This window comes from Typopeltis vanoorti, chromosome 2 (assembly GCF_054136105.1).
Source record: "Typopeltis vanoorti isolate ZY-2024b chromosome 2, IOZ_Tvanoo_1.0, whole genome shotgun sequence".
NCBI classification, from domain to species: Eukaryota; Metazoa; Arthropoda; class Arachnida; order Uropygi; family Thelyphonidae; genus Typopeltis; species Typopeltis vanoorti.
The window spans coordinates 181,379,920-181,404,674 of record NC_143550.1 but is presented as its reverse complement, the minus strand read 5'-3'; the positions used below and the strand labels follow the sequence as shown (position 1 = coordinate 181,404,674).

At 37.7% G+C, this 24,755-nt stretch overlaps 1 protein-coding gene across 1 annotated transcript in view; it reads left to right on the top strand.

The window, feature by feature from the left end:
* Positions 1–24,554, top strand: part of LOC150109709 (uncharacterized) — a 288,439-nt gene extending 263,885 nt beyond the window's left edge. The window contains exon 16 of the mRNA XM_090403014.1: positions 24,315–24,554. Within this exon, the coding sequence (XP_090259140.1) occupies positions 24,315–24,554 (240 nt within the window). The remainder of the gene's footprint in view (positions 1–24,314) is intronic.
* The last annotated feature ends 201 nt before the right edge of the window (positions 24,555–24,755 follow it).

The window sequence follows — 24,755 nt, the reverse complement described above, 5'->3', positions numbered from 1 at the left end:
TATTAAAAAAAATCCCATGTCTTTCTGTGCATTTCTGTGAAAACCACATCGCGCTACTATCCATACCTCTCGAATTATTGAATTTTTACTTTTTCTGTTACTTTTGGATCACCTTTGATATATGGCATCTTTGAACGTTTGTCAAAAATTATGAAGAAATACAAACTCGCTACAACCTATAAACCAATCAATGTTGATGTAAGAAAGTTGAACTAAGCAAGAAAGAATGTTTCAGTGTCATTTATAAATCCAAGAAATAGTCTTAATCCTGCCTTTCTTAAAGGTTGCTTCCGACTTCTCATTTCTGAGTTAAGAGAGTTAAAGAATCTTGTACTAGGAATATGAAATGTCACTCCAGGAAACTTTTTTCTTGAGGTATCTGGAAAATTAGACCATCTTGCATGAGGGTACGATGCGGGTCAATGAGGTCAGTTAACTGCAGTGTGATTAAACATGAAGATATTCTTTAATATTCTCTTGTGTAGATTATGCAATTTGCCGAGGGTATTTTTGTATGCTCCCCTCAGGTTTAAATTCCACGCCGAATTCTTCAATGCACCAGACCATAATATAGTCTGATGAAGATGGAAGTCTGTAAAAATGTGAGATACTATGCATTTAATATTATGCCTTCTATACAATGTGTACCTTAGTTTGGTTGTAAGAGCTTGGAAATTGGGTTTTTCATTTTAGATTATGATCTACGTGTATGCCCAGATAGTGGTAGCTGTAGACCCATTGAGGAGCTTCGCAAATGCAGTCACTTCTGGAGTCTCAGGAAGTGGTACGATGTTTAATTGACAGGACTTAATATCTGCCCTTCAGTTCAAATATGATAAATTTAGTTTTCTGAATGCTTATTTTGATTTCGTTTTCACTGAACTATGTATGCAGGATTAATAAATCAGATTCCTCGTTACGCTTTAAGGTTGGCATGTCGCTTGATGAGAAAACTATTGCCTATTATCTGTGGAGCTGATTTAGGTTTCCTTTCAGTTCCAATCAACAGAGGTCTTTTACATGGAAAATAAAAAAGGTCTCAAGGCTTCTTACATTTTTCTAGAAATGAGCCTTGAGGGACATCAGTTTTGTGGGTTGGTATTCATTCAAGCTGCTGTCTGTTTGAACTGATTGCCATCGGTTTTCTAAATAAGACTGAAACTATAGCGGAGGAAATTCTTAGAAAGAATGTTATTCACAAATTAATTTGACTTAAAAGTAATCTAATCAAGAATAATCAGTTTTATTTTCAAGAAACAAAAACTGCCATTCAAATAAATGATTCGGTCACGCGCATTCCTCTTACATTAACGGGAATATTTCATTAAAAAAAAAAACGACTTTAAATTTCTTCGTAGCGACGAGTCCTTTATGACCTTACAAGTAAACAGCATAACATCACAATATAACATTATGGTATCGGAATGGGAATAAGATATCTCTAACATGGGAGGTGGTAGTGAAGCAAATCCAGTGAGAAAAATGACTAATTACGCAATAGACTAACAGTACATTATTAGTCTCTTGGCTTGAAAGTGTTAGAAGCACACATTTCAAAACATGGAATGAGTAAAAACAATTCCAGTATTAAGCTTTTTAAACTTAACTGTTTGGTGGAATGGACAATGTTTTCTTGTAAAAGTCTGAAATTGATAAAAGTGGACTGTAATTAATATTGGCACAACTTGTAGGAAAATTGTCAGTTACCACCGATACATTTCTGAAGGCTTGTATTTCGCACTTAATAATCGCATTTGCCAGAATTGTTTAAATGAAAGCACAGTGGTTGTGCTTTCATTTAAACAAATACAGTATTTCAAAGAGTAAATCTAGGTCCGTTTTACAAGCGGCAACCGCTTTTGTGAAATTTTATGTTAGTGCGGACTTCACATGGCAGCACCTAATTGACATTATTCAGAAGTGGGGAAAATTTACTTTTGAAATGTGTTATCCGCAAACTCATGATTTTTCTTCCATTGTATTTCATGCCAAGTGTCATTTAGATATTGGCAATGAAGTTTTCACTTCCCTTCTGTATAAATAATACTTAAACACCATTTATTAAGTGAAATGTGTGAATTTCAAACCAAATGTTATTGTTGAATAGAAGGTATTAAAAACCAAAAGTCGATTCGATCGAAGCAGATATTTACATCTCGAAAGACATTGAACTTCTGGTTGCATGTAAAACCACAATGCCAACTCGAAAACTCCAAAACGGATGAATGACCTTTAAGGAACTATTGCAAAAAACCTGGGTGTGAATGTAAAAAAACACTCATCCATTCTAAACTAATCTACAAAACTACAGAAACTGAGAATAGAAAGAATTCTGCACCTCATTTAATGAAACTGCTGAAAAGGACTTCGGCTTCCGACTTTTATCAAGGCTGCCAAGAACCTTTATCAAGACGTTTCACCTTTAAGTGAGTTAACCTGTCTCAAACGAGGACAAAAGTAACTGAAACTTGCCAAAAATTAAGTGAAAAATTAAGGAATACCAAAACACACGCAGTGATTTAAGGCCAGTTGCTTTGGCCTTAATTCAAACCATGGTGGGGGGGGGGGGGGGTGGGGGGGGGGGGGGGTGGGGGGGGGGGGGGGTGGGGGGGGGGGGGGGTGGGGGGGGGGGGGGGTGGGGGGGGGGGGGGGTGGGGGGGGGGGGGGGTGGGGGGGGGGGGGGGTGGGGGGGGGGGGGGGTGGGGGGGGGGGGGGGTGGGGGGGGGGGGGGGTGGGGGGGGGGGGGGGTGGGGGGGGGGGGGGGTGGGGGGGGGGGGGGGTGGGGGGGGGGGGGGGTGGGGGGGGGGGGGGGTGGGGGGGGGGGGGGGTGGGGGGGGGGGGGGGTGGGGGGGGGGGGGGGTGGGGGGGGGGGGGGGTGGGGGGGGGGGGGGGTGGGGGGGGGGGGGGGTGGGGGGGGGGGGGGGTGGGGGGGGGGGGGGGTGGGGGGGGGGGGGGGTGGGGGGGGGGGGGGGTGGGGGGGGGGGGGGGTGGGGGGGGGGGGGGGTGGGGGGGGGGGGGGGTGGGGGGGGGGGGGGGTGGGGGGGGGGGGGGGTACAGTCTCTTATCATCAATAGGAAACCTGAAAAATTTTGCCTTGCATGACATGGAATAGATGCAGATGACAATATCCAATGGCCCGAAACAAACTTAGTGACAACAGTTCAGTAAGTGTGTCTTCGGCCATAGGATATTGTGATCTGTATCTGTTCCATGTTATGCAAGGCCAGATTTGTCAGATTTCCTATTGATGATAAGAGACTGGTATTGCATTCTTTTCTCCAGTGAATGTCCAGTTTGTCCAAAATAAGAAAGGTGACACTCACAAGGAACTTGATAGATGCCAGAAAGAGATGGAAACAATGGTGTTAATTTGTTGACACAAATAAATGTAGCCACTGATTATGCTTTTTAAGACTTGAATGATTTTTGAATAAATATTATTCATTCCTTTCCTTGTGTTATCGTGTGAATTGAAGAAACTTTGTCACAGTTATCTCTAAAAGAACAATTACAAATCCTTCATGTGGAAGAAATAACTAAGAAGACTGGTAGATATGGGAAATTATCCTTGTTACAAGATAAGCTGCAAGCAAGGATATCCTTAATTAAAAAATGCCATTATCTCAAGATTATTCCTAGCTTCACAAAGTTGAAGGAAACCCAATCTCCCAATGCATATAATATCTGTTTAATACAAGTCTATCACTCGTCCATCATCAGCTTCGAGCTGTGAAGCATGAACTCGCTATTAACAGGCCTTTGACAAGATACCACATGGAATTCTAATCCATAAACTGCAACATATGGGAATGGGTATAGGGTTGGTGAGATGGATAGGAGGGTGGTTGATGGAGAGATACCAGAGAGTAGTTTACTCAGGAGTAGAGTCCAAAAGACGGCCTGTGACTAGTGGTGTGCCACAGGGTTCTGTTTTTGGACCTCTGCTGTTTAATTTGTTCATTAACGATATAGGGAAGGAACTGAGAAGAACAGTTCATTTGTTTGCTGATGATGCAAAGTTGGGTAGGGCAATAGTGAATGCAGAAGATGTCAAAATTTTGCAGGATGATTTGGATAGATTGGAGGTTTGGGCTAACAAGAATGGATGCCAGTTTAATGTGGCAAAATGTAATGTTATGCATTTTGGGGTGAAAAGATTAGCAGCAGTATATCACATTGGTGGAACTGTACTCCAGGAGATTGATGAGGCCGGTGACTTGTGAGTGTTGGTGGATAGGGAGTTGAAGTTTAGGGGGCACATTGCAAAAGTGGCTAAATCAGCTCATTAAATCACTTGGATGCTGAAGAATACTTTGACGAGCAGAGATTAGCAAGTTATTGTTCCTCTGTATCGAGCCTTGATAAGACCCCATCTCGACTACTGTGCCCAGATCTGGTCACCTAGGTTTCTTCTTGATGGGGAGGAGGTGGAGAGGATCCAGAGGCAAGTGACCAATATGATAGCAGGTCTATGGAATGAACCTTATGAAAACAGGTTGAAGATTTGTGGGTTGCAGAAATTGGTTGATAGGCAGAAAAGGGGAGATATGATTGAGACATTCAAATTGCTGAAGGGTTTTTATAGGATTAATTCAGAGGATATTTTTGAGAACAGGACTGGTGGCGGGAGGACTAGGGGCCATACATGGAAGCTGGGCAAGAGTATGGTTAGTAAGGGTGTTAGAGCTGGATTTTTTACTTTTAGAGTGGTGAATGAGTGGAATAAGCTGCCAGGGTCTGTTGTGGGTGCTATGACAGTGAATGAGTTCAAGGCAAAGTATGATAGATATTGTGTGAATGTCGAATAGTTGTGATGGACATGATGTTTAGGGCCTCCCTCGATGAGTCTAAGGACTCCTTGGAGTTGCTGGTAATAATAATTAATAGATGCCAGAGATATATATATATCATATCTCTGATCTCCAGAATAATATCACCTCCATAATACCTCCTAAGAAGGTACTTTACTTAGATTTCCTTTTTAATTTTGAATGGAATTTATCCACTCTGTCCAGTGAGGACACCAGTAAACTTTGTCTGGAACCCACATCTATGGTGCTGAAATCAAAGCTTCCTCTTACAAACATCTCCTTAGCAGAAATTAAAGCTTCACAGTCCTTAAATTGTAACAGTCATTTCATTATTTCAAAAGCAGATGAAGGTGAAGCTATGGTAGTAATGGACACTGCAAATTACAAACAAAATATATCTCTTTTACTATGTGATATATCAACGTACCAAGAAATGGATTTCAAAGAACCATCATATGATCTGACTTTTGCAGTTGGACTGCCTCCTTTCCTTGTGGCCACACATTGCACATGAGGGTGGATGGATCTTTAACCTGAAGCCTTGCAACTAATGATGGGTTTCTGCATGGATGTGTTTAACCTGTTCTTTCTTCTGTATATCAGCAATCTTCTCTAGTTGACTACAAATCCAGTCCAGTTTGCACTGGAAGGTACATCCATCACCACCCCTCCCAGCAGTACCTTTGCTAATAAAGCTAGAATCTGCTCAGATTATGCTAACCTCTCTACTGAATTCAGTCATATTCATGCATTCTTTTAGCCAGTGGCTGCCTTCATGAAATCAACAGAATTCTTTGCCCATTATCTAAACTCAACTCTCTCCACAATCCAGAACACAAAAAAATGCATTGCTATTTTCTATATCCAGGGCAGCTAAAAAAAGAAAAAAAAAAAAAAAAAATTGCATGCATTATTAAAAGGTATAACTTACAGACTTCCTTCAGGCCTTACCAAAAATTGGCTATCCTTGTTTTACTACTTTGATCATCCTAGTGTCTACAGTGTCCCTTGCTCCTGCAAACATAAATACTTCAGAAAAACTGGAAGAACTGTTAATATCTGCCAAGAAGAATACGGCACTACAGCTGTATAAGAACATTTGCATTACACCCTCTCCAGGTTGGAAGACCATGCCACAGATAGATCCAGTGGGGTGAAAAACTTCCTATACAGAAACAAATAAAATCAGAGAGAGAGGAGAGGCTGTTCCTGAAATCTATCACTGCACTACAAAATTGTCCAAACCTAAACAAATTCAGCTGTATCACATGGCCAAAAATTTGGGAAACCATCAGCAGGATTCTACCAACTTCACCCAGAGAGAATGCTTAGTGTGTGTGTGTGTGCCTGTGTACAAGTGCTTACTATTTTTTGCCCCATGAATTGTTTTGGTGACAAAGGAAAAATATTGGCTTATAATTTAATTAGCTAAATAAATTTCATTAATTGTTATTTTTAGGCATGTGTGTGTGTTCTCTATTAAACGTCAACATGAGTGATAATAATTGTCTAACCATCCATACCAGTTACTTTCCTCAGGCAAGGTGACATTTTTCCTCTTGGAAGAAATCTTTATTCCCATAAACATTACAAACTAAGTAATATACCTGTTCTTCAAACAGTGTGAGTTTTTAATAATATGCAGTAGTTAAGGGAGGAAAATTTCACTTGGTTATAGCCAAAGCCTCACTCACAGCAACACCTCTTTGTAAACTAAATGTTTTCACCTCAGGAGCACATATGTTAAGATACTTACTGTTGCTTATCCTTAAACAAAATACACATAACTACCTGTGTGAGAAACAGCGGGATCTCAAATCGATCGCTGCAATTCAGAACATTCAGCCTTGTGATTTGTTAATAGTTATCATGAAACATATACTCACCAGAAAGTGGAGAAATTTCCATTCGAAGGAATAGTTGCTCAGAATTTAGTGGGTACTTGAATGAAAATAGATTTGTGCTTTCTACAGCCAGTCAGTATCACTGCTTCTATAATATTCATATGGAGGACTTCCATCTATAGCTGTCATTGTATTTTCTCGTGTTTCTCATCAGCGTTATTTTCTATGTTGATTTTATGCATGTTATCTCTGGAGCAGCGATAATTCAAAAATTCTACCAGGAAGTTCTCTTCTTAATCCTAATTTATAACACCATCTGTGGATTTGTAGACCATTTCTTGTATTTTATATCTTCTAGCACTGTGTTATTAATCATTAGCATCTGGTCATTTTTGGGAGTCACTATGGTGCACTCACAAAATCAATCAAAGCTCAGTTTATTTGCAATGACAGAAACCGTGGGAAAAATATAATGAAATAAATTAAAGATACCAAGAAATTTATATACTTGGTTTAATCCTTTATCCAAGTGTAAGCAAACAAAGTTTGTGCCTGAAGTATTTTTTCGGGACTGGGGCGACTCGTATAAAGAAGCTAAGACTCCACATCACTTGCCTTAGTATCCCATAATGCAAAGCACATCTCCTTGCAGACATGTATAATGTTATGCATTATGGGAAGGGTCACTACCCAGAGACCAATTTCGACCTTTATTGAAGTCTCTTCAGTGGGAGCCAGACCCAGAAGTGATACTAAGGTTGAAGTAATGCAGATCATATTTATATGTTCGAGTTGCCAAAAGGTGACACATCTTATTATTAAATTACTCTGGATTAGAGAAAGTTGTTGGAAGACCTCAATAATAGTCAAAACCAGTCTGTGTAGTAACCCTTCCAATAATGCTTGCATTATACATGTTCGCAAGGAGGTGCGCTTTGCATTATGGGATGCTAAGGCAAGTAATGTGAGGTCTTACTTTCTTTATACGAGTTGCCCCAGTGCTGAAAATACTTCAGGCACAAACTTTGTTTGTTTACACTTGATAAAGGATTAAACCAAGTATATAATTTCTTGGTATCTTTAATTTATAATATAGCCAAAGTAGCCTAAGCATATTCTCAAAATTTCATCTTTATTTATTTAGGTATTTCCTCCTCAGTATCCAAGAAATTAGATTTTTAGTTTTGCTTCAACTACCACTTTGGTAGTTGAAGGAAAATATTCTGTATAAATCACAAATCAATGTCAAATATTTTTAGATCGCTCCTAAGCAACACTGGCCCAAATGTGAGAATTGAATTTATCAGTTCAACCAAGTATAGAAAAAGCAGATTCTCCTGCTTTCATTTTTTTTTTTTTTTTAGATATTTCCATAGTGACTGTTCATCAGAATTGGCATTAGTAACCCATCTTTCTTTAATCTATTCAAATACAACTACTCAACATTCCTTTATGATTTGATTCTGAATTCATAGAATATATTTTTCTTCCCCTTAACTCATTTTTCTACTGTTATTTCAGGTCTTCAAGTCCAGCATTAGCAGGTTTCTTCTTCTCAGATTTCTGCCTATCTGAAGTATTAATGTACTGTAGGATTATGGATAAATCTTCAATTCTGTGGATTAATCATGGCATTTAGATAATCTTTGCACACCTACTTGAGTATTAACAATATCAAGTTCTTTTGTGAGATCTTTTTGGTGTAGTTTCCATTTCTACTATCTGTTACTAATTTACTTGGAACCGACATTGTGATCTCCCATATTTTATTAAATGTTTTATTTTTAACCCTACATCCACAAGTTGAGTTAAAATTGGTTTTGAACACCAAATCAGCACTGACTTTCATAGTGCTAATTTGGTGTTTAGGTTGATTTCTCGCTTGTTCAATGTAAATTTATTTATTAAGTGGCATCTGACCATAAACTTACCTTACATATTCTTATTTGTTTCCATATTTTAATTGTGTTAAGGCTTAAGTGCTAGGAGAAACTCGTGATAAGTTTTAATGGAGTGAAACAGCACTGGTAAAGGGTTAAAAATAATATTTAATTATTTTAATATTTTGTCTCAATTACAGATACATTGCCAAGGAGAACAATTATGAGACTTGTAACACACAAAGGCAACATAAAACTAATTGAACTATGTGGAAAAAAGACTAGAGTCCTAACTAGGTGTGGTGCCCTCTATGGAATATAGAGGTCATGCAGACATCCGTCGGCAGCCTAGGATGTAAACTGGGATCCCAAAGTATTGGTGTTTCCAATATATTGGGAAGTTTTATGCAACCATATTTATTCAAACTAGGCTGATTTGTAAGAGCAACGGCAGATTCTTAAAGTAGTCTTTTGCTTATAAATTTACTTTGATGTGGAGCTTGGCAGTCTTCTCTAGTTGATTCAGTGAGCTGTATCCAAAGTGTGGTCTGCAAGACCCAATTGACCATATTTGCAACTGTAGATGTATTTTTGTTGTTGTTCTACGCGAAAAGTAGCTGATCTTCCTGTCTGGCGATAGTAGACTAATTTGCAGGAACAAGGAACTCTGTATACTTTAACCAAGCAGATAATGGTAGCTAGTTTTAAGTGGGGCTTGAAAGTTATACAAAGATCGTATTTCTATAAGATTCTTGCTTCGATATAAGGGATGGCAATAGCATTACTAAAATCTTTCTGAAAAGAAAGTCATGGATTGGAAAAAGGATTGATTATTCTTTTGATACTGTGGAACTGTAGCAATTAGATAACAAATAAAAGTATAGTGATTATGATTGGTTTTTGCTGCAAGAGAGGTCTCATTGGAACAAAAGTTATAGGCTTTGTGGGTTAGTGTTTTAATGACACTATATTGGTGGGGGGGGTGAATAAGTTTGTGTATTATCTGCCTGTGTTGAGTGGGTTTCTTGTATACCTAAAAGGACAGGTTACCATTAGGTAGGTGTGTTGCCAAGGTGTATAGAAAGCCTAGATTATTATTAGTTTCCGTTTTCATTGTAATTGGATTCTAGGTGCTGAAGACTATTGAAGTGACAAGGAAAGAGTCTAATGTGTCTGGACCATAAGAACAAATAGAAAACATATCATCTATGTTGGAGAAAAGAGCAAAGCTAATAATAATGGCAAATATCTGTTGGATTTCTGCTCAGGACATGGACTGGTTATTACTAACACCATGTTCCAACATAAAAATGTGCACAAATTCGCATGGAGAGAAGAGGCTAGGAATAAGAAAAGTCTCATTGACTATCATCATCATCATCATCATCAAATTCCTGCCATTTACCCTCAAGGGGTGTACAGAATATGACAGTACTACATGAAAAAATTACACCATTACTAACTTCCTATCTACAATTTTCTTCCAAATCAGTCTGTTACTTGTCAAGACTCCAACATTATCAGATCTTATATGTCTGTCGTCTAAGGCACTTTGTACCGTATCAATCCACCTATATCCTGGTCTTCCTCTGGGTCGTTTTCCTGCCAACCTGACAGAGAACACTTGTTTTGCTAATCTTTCCTCTCCCATTCTATTTAAGTGACCATACCATCTGAGATTAGCTCTGCTAACGCATTCCTGGATGCTGACAATGTCAAGTTCTTTCCTAATATCCTCATTTTTAATATGATACTACCATTGATGCCATCTGTTCACGCCTCTAATCTTTCTCAGGACTCTCATATCTGCGGTCTCTAGTCTTTGGTCAAGTGTTTTACTTCTGACCCAGCTCTCAGATCCATAAGTTAAAATTGGTTTGAGCACAGTCTTGTATACAGCTAATTTAGTGTTCCGACTAATTTCTTTCTTATTCCATATGAATTTATTCAATTGACTTCCCACGATACCAGCTTTGCTGATTCTGTTGTCTATTTCTATATTTAGTTTACCATCTTCAGTAAAAATTGTGCCTAAGTAGCTGAAATGTTTTACTTGTTCCACAGGTTCTCCATTCACAACACAGTTGACATTTTCAATGATTCTGCCTATTTTCATTGTCTTTGTCTTTTTATTGCTGACTTTCATACCATATCTATTACAACAGCTATTCAATTTAGTCAGAGAATCTTGCAGACTTGTAGCGGATTTATTTAGAAGTATAACATCATCCGCATAAAGCAAAGACCTGACATTAACATCTCCAATTTTGATATCAGGTTTAATACCACATTCCTTCATAATGTGATCCATATAGATAATGAATAACAGAGGGGATAATGTACATCCTTGTCTCACACCAGATTTAACATTAAACCATCTTCCTGTACTTCCTTCAATTCTAACTGCTGACTCACAACTCAAATAAAGACTAAGTATTGCTTGATATAATGCCCCATTGACACCATATAACTGCAGCATATTGAATAGCTTCTCTCTTGGCACCTTGTCATATGCCTTTTCCAAATCGACAAAACTTAAATACAGATCTTTGTTATATTCCCATGCTTTCTCGACTATTTGTTGTAAAGTGAAGATCTGATCCTGACAGCCTCTATTTGGCCTGAATCCAGCTCGTTCTTCACGAAGCTTTTCTTCCACAATTCTTCTCAACCGTTTCTCAAGTATACTTGCATAGATCTTGCCAGGAACACTTAGTAGGGAAATACCTCTGTAATTCTCACATTCAGTTTTATTTCCCTTTTTATATATGGGTACTATGAGAGCTCTACTCCAATCATCGGGAATTCGTCCCTCTGTCCAGGCTTTCTGAACTATGCAGTGCACCCACTGTAAGACTCTTATACCACCATACTTCAGCATTTCTGGTCGAATCATCTACAACTGCTGCATTTCCACATTCCAAGCCTTTGATGGCTTTTTCTACTTCAAGTATGGATATGTATTCCTGCCTGCATGCCTGGTCAGTGTTTTTTATCACTGTGCTGTCATCACTGCTTGTTTCATTTAGCAGTTTTTCAAAGTAATTACTCCATACTTCAAGGATATCATTTTCTCCTGTTTTCATTTCACCTTTATCATCTCTAATTCCTTTTACAGCACTCTTTCCTCCATTCCTAAGCTTCTTCAACAACCTCCAGAATATTTTGCCACCTTCTTGATATTTATTTTCTATATTCTTGCCAAAGTCCTCCCATGACTTTTGTTTAGCTAGTTTTACACACTGTTTAGCTTTCTTACATTTGTCTCTGTATTCTCTAAGAGTAAAAGCTGACTTATTTGCCAGGAACTTTTGATATGCTTTCTTCTTTTCCTTCACTGCCTCTTTAACTTCCTGTGTCCACCAGGGAGTTCTGATTTTTTTATCCTTCCACACAACCTCACCACATGCCTCTCTGGCAGAATCAATCAATGTTTCCTTCAGAGTTTACCACTGAATCTCCAAGGTTTGATTCCTGTTCTCAAACTCTTTCATTTTCTTTTCAATAATATTTCTGTATTTTAGTCTACAGTTCGCATCTGAGAGCTGCTCAACTTTTATTCGCTTTAAAACTTTCTTACATGGTATTCTTTTCAATATGAAATTCAATTTTATCCTGCTCAAGACTAAATAGTGATCACTTCCAATTTCAAATCCTCTGTACACCCTGGTGTCCTGCACCAGGGAGAAAACATCACTATCAACAATAACATAGTTTATGAGATTTTTCTTATTCCTAGCCTCTTCTCTCCATGTGAATTTGTGTGCACATTTTTATGTTGGAACATGGTGTTAGTAATAACCAGTCCATGTCCTGAGCAGAAATCCAACAGATATTTGCCATTATTATTAGCTTTGCCCTTTTCTCCAAATTTTCCCAAAATATTTTTGTATGTCTCACAGTCATTTCCTACTCTACTATTTAGATCCCCAACAAGGACCAACTTTTCCTTTTTCATTGTGTCAGTTGCTTTTTCTAAAGCCTCAAAAAATTCCTCCACTTCTACCTTAGTAGAAGCTTCTGTGGGACCATAGGCACAAATAAGTCTCATTGTCCAGTTCCCCATTCTCATATTTGCCCACATTACTCTACTTGAGACTGACTGCCATTCAAGAAGATTAGCCTCGTATTTTGTGTTGAATACTATGGCTACTCCTTCTTTTCCTTGATTGTCATTGCCTGAATATAATATTTTGTATTTATTGCTCAGAAAGATCTCACCAGTTTTGGTCTTTTTTGTTTCAGTCACCCCTGTTATGTCGATCTGGTACTTATCTAATTCCTCAGCTAGCTCCATTTCTTTGCCATTCAGGCTTCTTACGTTGATAGTACCGATCTTTAACTCTGGTGATGTTGAGTTGCGGTTTGTTTTCAGATTTGTTCCAGTAGCTGACTTTTCACTGTTCGCCCTGGTTCCCTGGTGAAAACAATGGGGGCCTTGTTTAACCGGGCGACGCCCCAGCCGGCATGAAATTTTGTCATGTTGTACCATCATTTTTTATTTTTTATTTTTTTATTTTGGTTTAACCAATAAGAATACAATTTGGTCGGCTAAATCCCAAATTGCCAGCCCATCCTCGTTCTTTCAGTATCAAAGTAGATACCCAACAGGGTGCACCACGAGAAGGTGAGGATTGGACATTAGGTCAGAAGCCCTAGTCAGTTCTCTGCATTCCTTTAAAGGCTATGTGGAGGTCTCCTCTCAGTTATACAGCTTTGACCCTTAAGTACCCCCTCATTGACTAGGTTATTGTTGATAGTGATGTTTTCTCCCTGGTGCAGGACACCAGAGTGTACAGAGGATTTGAAATTGGAAGTGATCACTATTTAGTCTTGAGCAGGATAAAATTGAATTTCATATTGAAAAGAATAACATGTAAGAAAGTTTTAAAGCGAATAAAAGTTGAGCAGCTCTCAGATGTGAACTGTAGGCTAAAATACACAAAGATTATTGAAGAAAAAATGAAAGAGTTTGAGAACAGGAATCAAACCTTGGAGATTCAGTGGCAAACTCTGAAGAAAACATTGATTGATTCTGTCAGAAAGGCATGTGGTGAGGTTATCTGTAAGGATAAAAAAATCAGAACTCCCTGGTGGACACAGGAAGTTAAAGAGGCAGTGAAGGAGAAGAAGAAAGCATACCAAAGGTTCCTGTCAAATAAGTCAGCTTGTGCTCTTAGAGAATATAGAGACAAATGCAAGAATGCTAAACACTGTGTAAAACTATCTAAACAAAAGTCGTGGGAAGACTTTGGCAAGAATATAGAAAAAAAATATCAAGGAGGTGGCAAAATATTCTGGAGGTTGTTGAAGAAGCTTAGGAATGGAGGAAAGAGTGCTGTAAAAGGAGTTACAGATGATAAAGGTGACATGAAAACAGTAGAAAAAGATATCCTTGAAGTATGGAGTAATTACTTTGAAAAACTGCTAAATGAAACAAGCAGTGATGACAGCACAGTGGTAAAAAACACTGACCAGGCATGCAGTCTGGAATACATATCCATACTAGAAGTAGAAAAAGCCATCAAAGGCTTGAAATGTGGAAAGGCAGCAGGAGTAGATGATATTCGACCAGAAATGCTGAAGTATGGTGGTATAAGAGTCTTACAGTGGCTGCACTGCATAGTTCAGAAAGCCTGGACAGAGGGACGAATTCCCGATGATTGGAGTAGAGCTCTCATAGTACCCATATATAAAAAGGGAAATAAAACTGCATATGAGAATTACAGAGGTATTTCCCTACTGAGTGTTCCTGGCAAGATCTGTGCAAGTATACTTGAGAAACGGTTGAGAAGAATTGTGGAAGAAAAGCTTGGTGAAGAACAAGCTCGATTCAGGCCAAATAGAGGCTGTCAGGATCAGATCTTCACTTTACGACAAATAGTCGAGAAAGCATGGGAATATAACAAAGATCTGTATTTAAGTTATGTCGATCTGGAAAAGGCATATGACATGGTGACAAGAGAGAAGCTATTCAATACGCTGCAGTTATATGGTGTCAATGGGCATTATATCAAGCAATACTTAGTCTTTATTTGAGTTGTAAGTCAGCAGTTAGAATTGAAGGAAGTACAGGAAGATGGTTTAATGTTAAATCTCGTGTGAGACAAGGATGTACATTATCCCTTCTGTTATTCATTATCTATATGGATCACATTATGAAGGAAAGTGGTATTAAACATGATATCAGAATTGGAGATGTTAATGTCAGCTCTTTGCTATATGCGGATGATGTTATACTTCTAAATAAATCCGCTACAAGTCTGCAAGATTCTCTGACTAAATTGAATAGCTGTTGTAATAGGTATGGTATGAAGGTCAGCAATAAAAAGACAAAGACAATGAAAATAGGCAGAATCATTGAAATTGTCAACTGTGTTGTGAATGGAGAATCTGTGGAACAAGTAAAACATTTCAGCTATTTAGGCACGATTTTTACTGAAGACTGTAAATTAAATATAGAAATAGACAACAGAATCAGCAAAGCTGGTATGGTGGGAAGTCAATTGAATAAATTCATATGGAATAAGAGAGAAATGAGTCGGAACACTAAATTAGCTGTATACAAGACAGTGTTCAAACCAGTTTTAACTTATGGATCTGACAGCTGGGTCAGAAGTAAAACACTTGACCAAAGACTAGAGACCACAGATATGAGAGCCCTGAGAAAGATTATAGGTGTGAACATATGGCATCAATGGCAATATCATATTAAAAACGAGGATATTAGGAAAGAACTTGACATTGTCAGCATCCAGGAATGCGTTAGCAGAGCTAATCTCAGGTGGTATGGTCACTTAAACAGAATGGCCGAGGAAAGATTAGCAAAACAAGTGTTCTCTGTCAGGTTGGCAGCAAAATGACCCAGAGGAAGACCAAGATATTGGTGGATTGATACAGTACAAAGTGCTTTAGACGATAGAAATATAAGATCTGATAATGTTGGAGTCTTGACAAGTAACAAACTGATTTTTTGAGGAAAATTGTAGATAGGAAATTAATAATGATGTAATTTTTTTCATGTAGTTCTATCATATCCTGTACACCCCTTGAGGGTACATGGCAGGAATTTGATGATGATGATGATCATCATCATCATCATCTATGTTAACTTGATGGAAGGTTTGAGAGGGACTGAGTCAAGAACTTAATTTTCAAAATATTCTATAAAATTGGCAAGCGAGGAAGTGAGAAAGAAGATCCCAATAGGTATTTCCATCATCAACCTCAAATTTCTGACATGTATTCTCAAGAGGTGTACAGGATATGATAGTATTACATGAAAAATTTAGATCATTACTAACTTCCTATCTACAATTTTCATCCAAATCGGTCTGTTACTTATCAAGACTCCAACATTATCAGATCTTATATTTCTATCGTCTAAGGCACTTTGTACCGTATGAATCCACCCATATCTTGGTCTTTCTTCCTCTGGGTCTTTTTCCTGCCAACCTGGCAGAGAACACTTGTTTTGCTAATCTTTCCTTGCCCATTCTGTTTAAGTGACCATATCTCCTGAGATTAGCTCTGTTAATTCATTCCTGCATGCTGACAATGTCAAGTTCTTTCCTAATATCCTCGTTTTTAATATTATATTGCCATTGATGCCATCTGTTCACGTCTCTTATCTTTCTCAGGAATCCCATATCTGCAGTCTCTAGTCTTTGGTCAAGTGTTTTACTTCTGACCCAGCTCTCAGATTCATAAGTTAAAACTGGTTTGAACATTGTCTTGTATACAGCTATTTAGTGTTCCAACTAATTTCTCTCTCATTCCATATGAATTTATTCAATTGACTTCCCACCATACGAGCTTTGCTGATTCTGTTGTCTATTTCTATATTTAATTTACCATCTTCACTAAAAATCGTGCCTAAATAGCTGAAATGTTTTACTTGTTCCACAGGTTCTCCATTCACAACACAGTAGACATTTTCAATAATTCTGCCTATTTTCATTGTCTTTGTCTTTTTATTGCTGACCTTCATACCATATCTATTACAACAGCTATTCAATTTAGTCAGAGAATCTTGCAGACTTGTAGCGGATTTATTTAGAAGTATAACATCATCTGCATAAAGCAAAGAGCTGACATTAACATCTCCAATTTTGATATGTTTAATACCACTTTCCTTCATAATGTGATCCATATAGATAATGAATAACAGAGGGGATAACGTACATCCTTGTCTCACACCAGATTTAACATTAAACCATCTTCCTGTACTTCCTTCAATTCTAACTGCTGACTTACAACTCAAATAAAGACTAAGTATTGCTTGATATAATGCCCCATTGACTCCATACCATATAACTGCAGCGTATTGAATAGCTTTTCTCTTGGCACTTTGTCATATGTCTTTTCCAGATCGACAAAACTTAAATACAGATCTTTGTTATATTCCCATGCTTTCTCGACTATTTGTCGTAAATTATAGATCTGAACCTGACAGCCTCTATTTGGTCCGAATCCAGCTTGTTCTTCACCAAGCTTTTCTTCCACAATTCTTCTCAACCGTTTCTCAAGTATACTTGCATAGATCTTGCCAGGAACACTCAGTAGGGAAATACCTCTGTAATTCTCACATGTAGTTTTATTTCCCTTTTTATATATGGGTACTATGAGAGCTCTACTCCAATCATCGGGAATTTGTCCCTCTGTCCAGGCTTTCTGAACTATGCAGTGCAGCCACTGTAAGACTCTTATACCACCATACTTCAATATTTCTGGTTGAATATGATCTACTCCTGCTTCCTTTCCACATTTCAAGCCTTTGGCTTTTTCTACTTCAAGTATGGATATGTATTCCTGACTGCATGCCTGGTCAGTGTAGTAGCCTAAGTAGCTGAAATGTTTTATTTGTTCCACAGGTTCTCTGTTCGCAACGCAGTTGACATTTTCAATGATTCTGCCTATTTTCATTGTCTTTGTCTTTTTATTGCTGACCTTCATACCATATCTATTACAACATTTATTCAATGTAGTCAGGGAATCTTGCAAACTTGTAGCGGTTTTATTTAGAAGTATAACATCATCTGCATAAAGCAAAGAGCTGACATTAACATCTCCAATTCTGATATCACTTTCCTTCATAATGTGATCCAGATAGATAATGAATAACAGAGCGGATAATGTACATCTTTGTCTCACACCAGATTTAACATTAAACCATCTTCCTGTACTTCCTTCAGTTCTAACTGCTGACTTACAACTCAAATAATGACTAAGTATTGCTTGATATAAAGCTCCATTGACACCATATAACTGTAGTGTATTGAATAGCTTCTCTCTTAGCACCTTCTCATATGCCTTTTCCAGATCGATAAAACTTAAATACAGATCTTTGTTATATTCCCATTCTTTCTTAACTATTTGTCGTAAAGTTAAAATCTGATCCTGACAGCCTCTATTTGCCCTGAATCCAGCTTGTTCTTCACGAAGCTTTTCTTCAACAATTCTTCTCAACCGTTTCTTAAGTAAATTTGCATAAATCTTGCCAGGAACACTCAGTAGAAAAATACCTCTGTAATTCTCACATTCAGTTTTATTGCCCTTTTTATATATGGGTACTATGAGAGCTCTACTCCAATCATCGGGCATTCGTCCCTCTGTCCAGGCTTTCTGAACTATGCAGTGCAGCCACTGTAAGACTCTTATACCACCATACTTCAATATTTCTGGTTGAATATGATCTGCTCCTGCTGCCTTTCCACATTCCATTCCTGAATGGCTTTTTCTACTTCAAGTATGGATATGTATTCCTGACTGCATGCCTGGTCAGTGTTTTTTACCACTGTGCTGTCATCACTGCTTGTTTCATTTAGCAGTTTTTCAATGTAATTACTCCATACTTTAAGGATATCTTTTTCTCCCTTTTTCATGTCACCTTTATCATCTCTAATTCCTTTTACAGCACTCTTTCCTCCATTTCGGAACTTCAACAACTTCCAGGATAATTTGCCACCTTCTTGATATTTATTTTCTATGTTCTTGCCAAAGTCCTCCCATGACTTTTGTTTAGCTAGTTTTACACAGTGTTTAGCTTTCTTACATTTGTCTCTGTATTCTCTAAGAGCACAAGCTGACTTATTTGCCAGGAACTTTTGATATGCTTTCTTCTTTTCCTTCACTGACTCTTTAACTTCCTATGTCCACCTTGGAGTTCTGATTTTTCTATCCTTGCAGACAACCTCACTATGCCTCTCTGGCTGAATCAATCACGGTTTTCTTCGAGGTTTGCCACTGAATCTCCAAGGTTTGGTTCCTGTTCATTAACTCTTTCATTTTTTCTTCAATAATCTTTGTGTATTTTGGTCTACAGTTCACATCTGAGAGCTGCTCAACTTTTATTCGCTTTAAAACTTTCTTGCATGTTATTCTTTTTAATATGAAATTCAGTTTTATCCTGCTCAAGACTAAATAGTGATCACTTCCAATTTGAAATCCTCTGTACACTCTGGTGTCCTGCACAAGGGAGAAAACATCACTATCAACAATAACATACTAAATAAGACATTTCTTATTCCTTGCCTTGTCTCTCCATGTGAATTTGTGCACAAATGTGAAAGTTAATAATAACCAGTCCATCTCCTGAGCAGAAATCCAACAAGTATTTGTCATTATTATTAGCTTTGCTCTTTTCTTCAAATTTTTCCAAAATATTTTTGTATGTCTGACAGTCATTTCCTACTCTGCTATTTAGATCCCCAACAAGGACCAACTTTTCCTTTTTCATTGTGTCAGTTTGTTTTTTCTAAAGCATCAAAAAATTCCTCCACTTCTAACGTAGTAGAACCTTCTCTAGGACCATAGGCACAAATAAGGCTCATTGTCCAATTTCCCATTCTGATATTTGCCCATATCACTCTACTTGAGACTGCCTGCATTCAAGTAGATTAGCCTCAGATTTTGTGTTGAATGCTAGGGTTACTTCTTCTTTTCCTTGATTGTTATTGCCTGAATATAACATTTTGTATTTATCGCTCAGAAAGATCTTGCCAGTTTTTGTCTTTTTTGTTTCAGTCACCCCTGTTATGTCGATCTGGTACTTATCTAATTCCTCAGCTAGCTCCATTTCTTTGCCATTCAGGCTTGTTATGTTGATAGTACCGATCTTTAACTCTAGTGAAGTTGAGTTGGGGTGTTTTTTCAGAAATATTCCAGTAGCTGACTTTTCGCTGTTCGCCCTTGTTCTCTGGTGCAAACAACAGGGGCCTTGTGTAATTGGGCGACGCCCGAGCTGGCATGAAATTTTGTCATGTTGTACCATCATTTTGTATATTAGTTTAAGGCAATAAGAATACAATTTGTTAGCTATATCTCAAATTGCCAGCCCATCCTCGTTCTTTCAATATCCAGGTAGATACCAAACAGGGTGTACCATGAAAAGGGGAGGATTGGTCATTAGTTCAGAAGCCCTGGTCGGTTCTCAGCATTCCTTTATAGGCTATGTGGAGGTCTTGTCTCAGTTATACAGCTTTGACCCTTAAGTACCCCAAGAGGTATCGTCTATCTATATATAAATTTTCTTCTTCCGTTCTAGTAATTTATCTTGGAAGAAGAAAATTCTACGATAGCAGTAGAAAGGAGGTCTATGATAACAAGAGGAAAAACGTTTTTTAAAAGTGGTTGTGTCATTTAACGCAATGTTGGTGAACAATGAGATGATGTCAAAGCTCACTGTGATATCGGTATTATTAGCAGTTGGAATGATATATCTTACCATTTTATATACATTTTATATATTTTATATTTATAAATCTTACTATTTTTAAAACCCTTCAGTAGGGTTTTTAAAATGGTAAGAGTTTTTATTATGTATGATTTGGTATTACCAGTATGAGGAACAAGAGATTTCACAAAGTGTTTGGATAATTTATTGCAAGGAGAATCAGTAGAATCTACTTATGTTCTAAGGGGGTAGGAATTGGATTTATGAATTTTAGGTAAGCTGTAAATCTTGTGTAGTGGGGGTTCTGCAATTGAAGGGTTTAAGTTTTTTGTGATATCAGGAGGCAACCATAGTAGATACTACTGATCCTCACTGCTATAAATTATCCAGATGGTGTCCTCCTTACTCATCATACATATATATTTAAAAGAAAAAAAAAACTTTTGGTCCACGCACGTTACTCTTTCCTCTGTCACCTCAGTAGTCTTCACTCTAGAATCCAATTTACAATGGAAAAAAGTAAACTAATAATAGTCTTGCCTTTCTCTTTCTAGATACTTTGGTCACTTGCCTACCTTAATGGTAACCTGTCCTTTTCACTATACAAGAAACCCACTCACACAGGCAGATACAATCATAAACTTTCCTGCTCCCACCTTCTCGGCAATATGGACTCATTAAAATACTAACCCATAGAGCCTATAACCTTTGTTCCAATGAGGAACAACTCAGTCATATGCACCACACTTTTATTTAATGGCCACATTATCAAAAAAAAAATCAATCCTTCCTCCATTCCACAACCTTATCTTCATGAAGATTTTAGTTATGTTATCGCCATCCCCTACATCCAAGGTGCATCAGAATAAATAGCAAGAATCTTAAGAAATGCAATCATTACACGACTTTCAAGTCTGGCTTAAAACTAGGTACCATTATCTGCTCCACTGAAGACAAACTCTTTCCTCTCAGTTCCAGTTCTACATAAAGTTCCTTGTTCCTGCAAAGGTTGACCTACTTTGGACAGACAGGAAGGTCAGCGACCTTTTGCAAGGAAGAATATAAGAAATATATCTGCAGTCATGAATATGGTCATTAGGGATTTTCAGACTGCTTTGGATATGGCTCACAGAATCAGTTGGAAAAATACCACCAAGCTCCATCATCACAGTAAATTTAGAAGGGAAAGGCTGCTTTTAGAATCTCTGGTGCTCTTAAAAATCAGTCTAATTTTAATGATTATGGGAAATGATAATACTTTGAGATTTCAGTTTACATCTTAGGCTGCCTACAGGTGTCCATAGATGGTGCAACAATTTTTGACTGCCTTTGTATGTGTGTTACAAGTTGCCTGTGTTGCTGATGAAATAAGATGAAAAATACTGGACGAATTAAATATTTTTAATTCTGTAATAGGGACTGATGGGATATTAGCATGGTTGTTAAAAGAGCATTTAGCTCAAGTGGCTATTCCTTTGACCAGGCTATATAATTTGAGTCTCAGAACAAGGAAAATTCTACAAGGCTAGAAAGAATGCATGGTAATCCTATTGCACAAGGATGGTGCAGAGACTGATGTATCTAACTATTGACCTATCAGTATCTCTGGAGTTGTTGAAGATTTGGGGAAAATTGGTTAGAGTTCGCATATATAAGTCTGTTCACAGAGAAACAATACTTTTCAATTGACAGGCATGGGTTTACTGAGGGGATCATGTTTGGACCACTTGCTCACATTCTATAATAATGTTACCATTGAGTTAGACTATGGGAATATATACATCTTGATACTTTTGGATTTTGCATGAAAGACAGTTGCATAAATTGGAGAATATGGAATTGGATTATTAAATATTTCCATGGATAAGAGGATGGTTGACTGACAGACATCAAAATGTGGGATGTTAGTCTGCAAGATTTAAGGTAACCAGTGATGTTCCTCAAGGATATCAGCCCTTGGTCCATTGTTATTCAGTATGTACATAAATGACATTGGGAATCATTTATTAGCTATTCACTAATGATGCAACGATAAGCAAAGTAATCAAGATTGCAACTGATATATCGTACTTGCAGAACGATTTGAGTAGGCTGGAATTGTGGGCATGTGAAAATGGCTGTCAGTTCAATGTTAGTAAATGTAAAGTCATGCACTTTGATGTGATTAGATATCCAATGTCACATTTTATTGGTAGGATTATACTAGAACAAACTGATCAGGCTAAGGATCTTGGAATTTTCATAGATAGGAAGTTAAGTTCAAGGCCATATAGAAAAGATTGTAAATACAACTTTGAGGATAATTGCAAGGCTAAATGTTTGTGGAGGAGGGGACCTCCCAGTCATGGTACTGGCCTCTTTGATTCTTCTTCTTTCGCTTTGCTTTTTTTTCTCGTATTCTTTGCTCTACTTCTGAGTCTACTTTCTTATCTTCCAGACTACCATCACTACCATGACAAACAGCTCCTTGCAGCTTTGTTTGCCATGTGGAGTGACCCATGGACATCCAGAAAGGGGATGCATGTAGTCTTGCATGACTTTGGCCTGTGCTTAAGCAAGAAGGGTGGACAGGATCAATCAGCTAGTGGACTTGCCTACTAGCATCAAGTGTGCTGCAGTAAGCTTACTTCTCCATGGGTCTGGTGATAGGGCTAAAGGCTTGCCATGGGCCTTGTATAGTGTTCCACTCCTGAGCACAGTTATTGTTTGCTGGAGAATGGGTGTCTGTGCATGGCCCCATGGTAGGTTGGAGTTTTGCTGCTGAACAAAAAACCACTCAAGCATGAGTTTTTCATCCTCAATAGTTTCAGGGGTCCTAACAAAATCCCAACTAACTATTGATACCATTGATACAATTTTCAATACCAGTATAAATGTTCTATTTCTTTTAAATCATCGATGCAGTAGGGAAAGTCACCATTCTTTATTCAGAAGAGTTTAATAGGACTAGCAGGTTCTCCCAAAGCAGTTAGGAAACTATGTTCCGGTGATGACTTCATAAGAAACATCATATCAATAACATTCTGAAAAACTACTCAAAGCAATACAATGGGTGGAATACTAGTAACATTTACACCTCATATAAAACTCAATTCCCAAAGAGGAGTGATTTCAGAATGGGATCTGCTTGATGTTCCTGATGAGATATGTTCAGAGCTGAAAGATCAGAGAGTGACAGGTGCGAGACATCCTAATATGTAGGGATGGCTACCTGGTTTCAACCAGGAACATTATCCTTAATTTTGATTTACTTAAGCCCACAACATCTATAAAAGCAGAATATCTCAGCTGTCTTGTTAGACTGCATCCCTAATCCATTAAGGTGTTTTAAATATCAGAAATGTGGACATTCCCAAACTGCCTGTCGTGGCTCCACCGCCCGTGCTCAATGTGGTAGTAAAGAACATGATAACAAATCTTGCTCTGCAAAGAAAGCTAATTGTATCAACTGTGAGAGAGGTCATCTAGCTTACTCCTGTACATGCTTTGTTAGAAGTGAAAAGATGAAAAAGAAATAGAAAAAAAATAAAAACAGAACAAAATACAGCTAATTCTCTTTTTTAACACGGCTTTTTTTTTATACAAATTCTAAATAACACGGTTTAGAAAACAAAAGCAATTCTATTTTTACACTATATTTTGATTTAACACAGTTCAAATGGCGCTTATTTTTAAAGTGTATGTGTAATATCAAGTTAGTAAAATTAATTATTGATTATTTTCAGATATTTTTGTAACATTACCCCATTAATCACGATGTCAGATAATTCAGTTAGACAGAAGAAGAAAAGAAAAGCTATTTCTTTAAAACTAAAATCCAAATTTTAGATCATTTAGCAGCTGGAGAAGATTCAACATCCTTAGGGAAATATTTTGGATTGAACGAAGCTACCATAAGAACGATTAAGATTAAAATGAAAATGCATTAGAAAATCTGTTCTTTATGGAACAAAATTAGGCGCCAAGTCGTCGTCGTATACGAGAGACATTATAAAAGCGAAGGTGGAAAAGGGCTTAGTGATGTGGATAGAAGATTACCCACAAAAAGGAATACCTTTAGAAGGGAAATGTCATCAAACAGAAAGCATTACGGTTGTACAAACAGATTCAGGAAAAGAAGCTAACAACATCAAACAGCAGTTGTGATTTTTCTGTGAGCACTGGTTGGCTTACAAAATTTCTCGAAAGATATGTGCTTCATAATCTAAAAATAAAAGGAGGAGCTGCATCTGCAGATGAGCTGGCAGCTAGAGAATTTCTTTCAAAACTGTCCAAAATGATTGAAAATGGTGGCTGCACTCCTGATCAAGTTTGGGATGCAGATGAGACTGGCCTTTTTTTGTAAAAAAAAATGCCAAGTAGAACTTGTATAACAAAATTACAAAAAAGTGTTGGTGGCTTTAAAGCAGTTAAGGATCGTGTGACTGTATTATTTTGCAGCAATCTTATATTAAAACCATTACTCGTTAAGTTTCTAAGACCACAGGCAATGAAAGGTGTGGATTTTAACATGTTACCAGTGTACTGGAAGGCAAACAAACAAAAA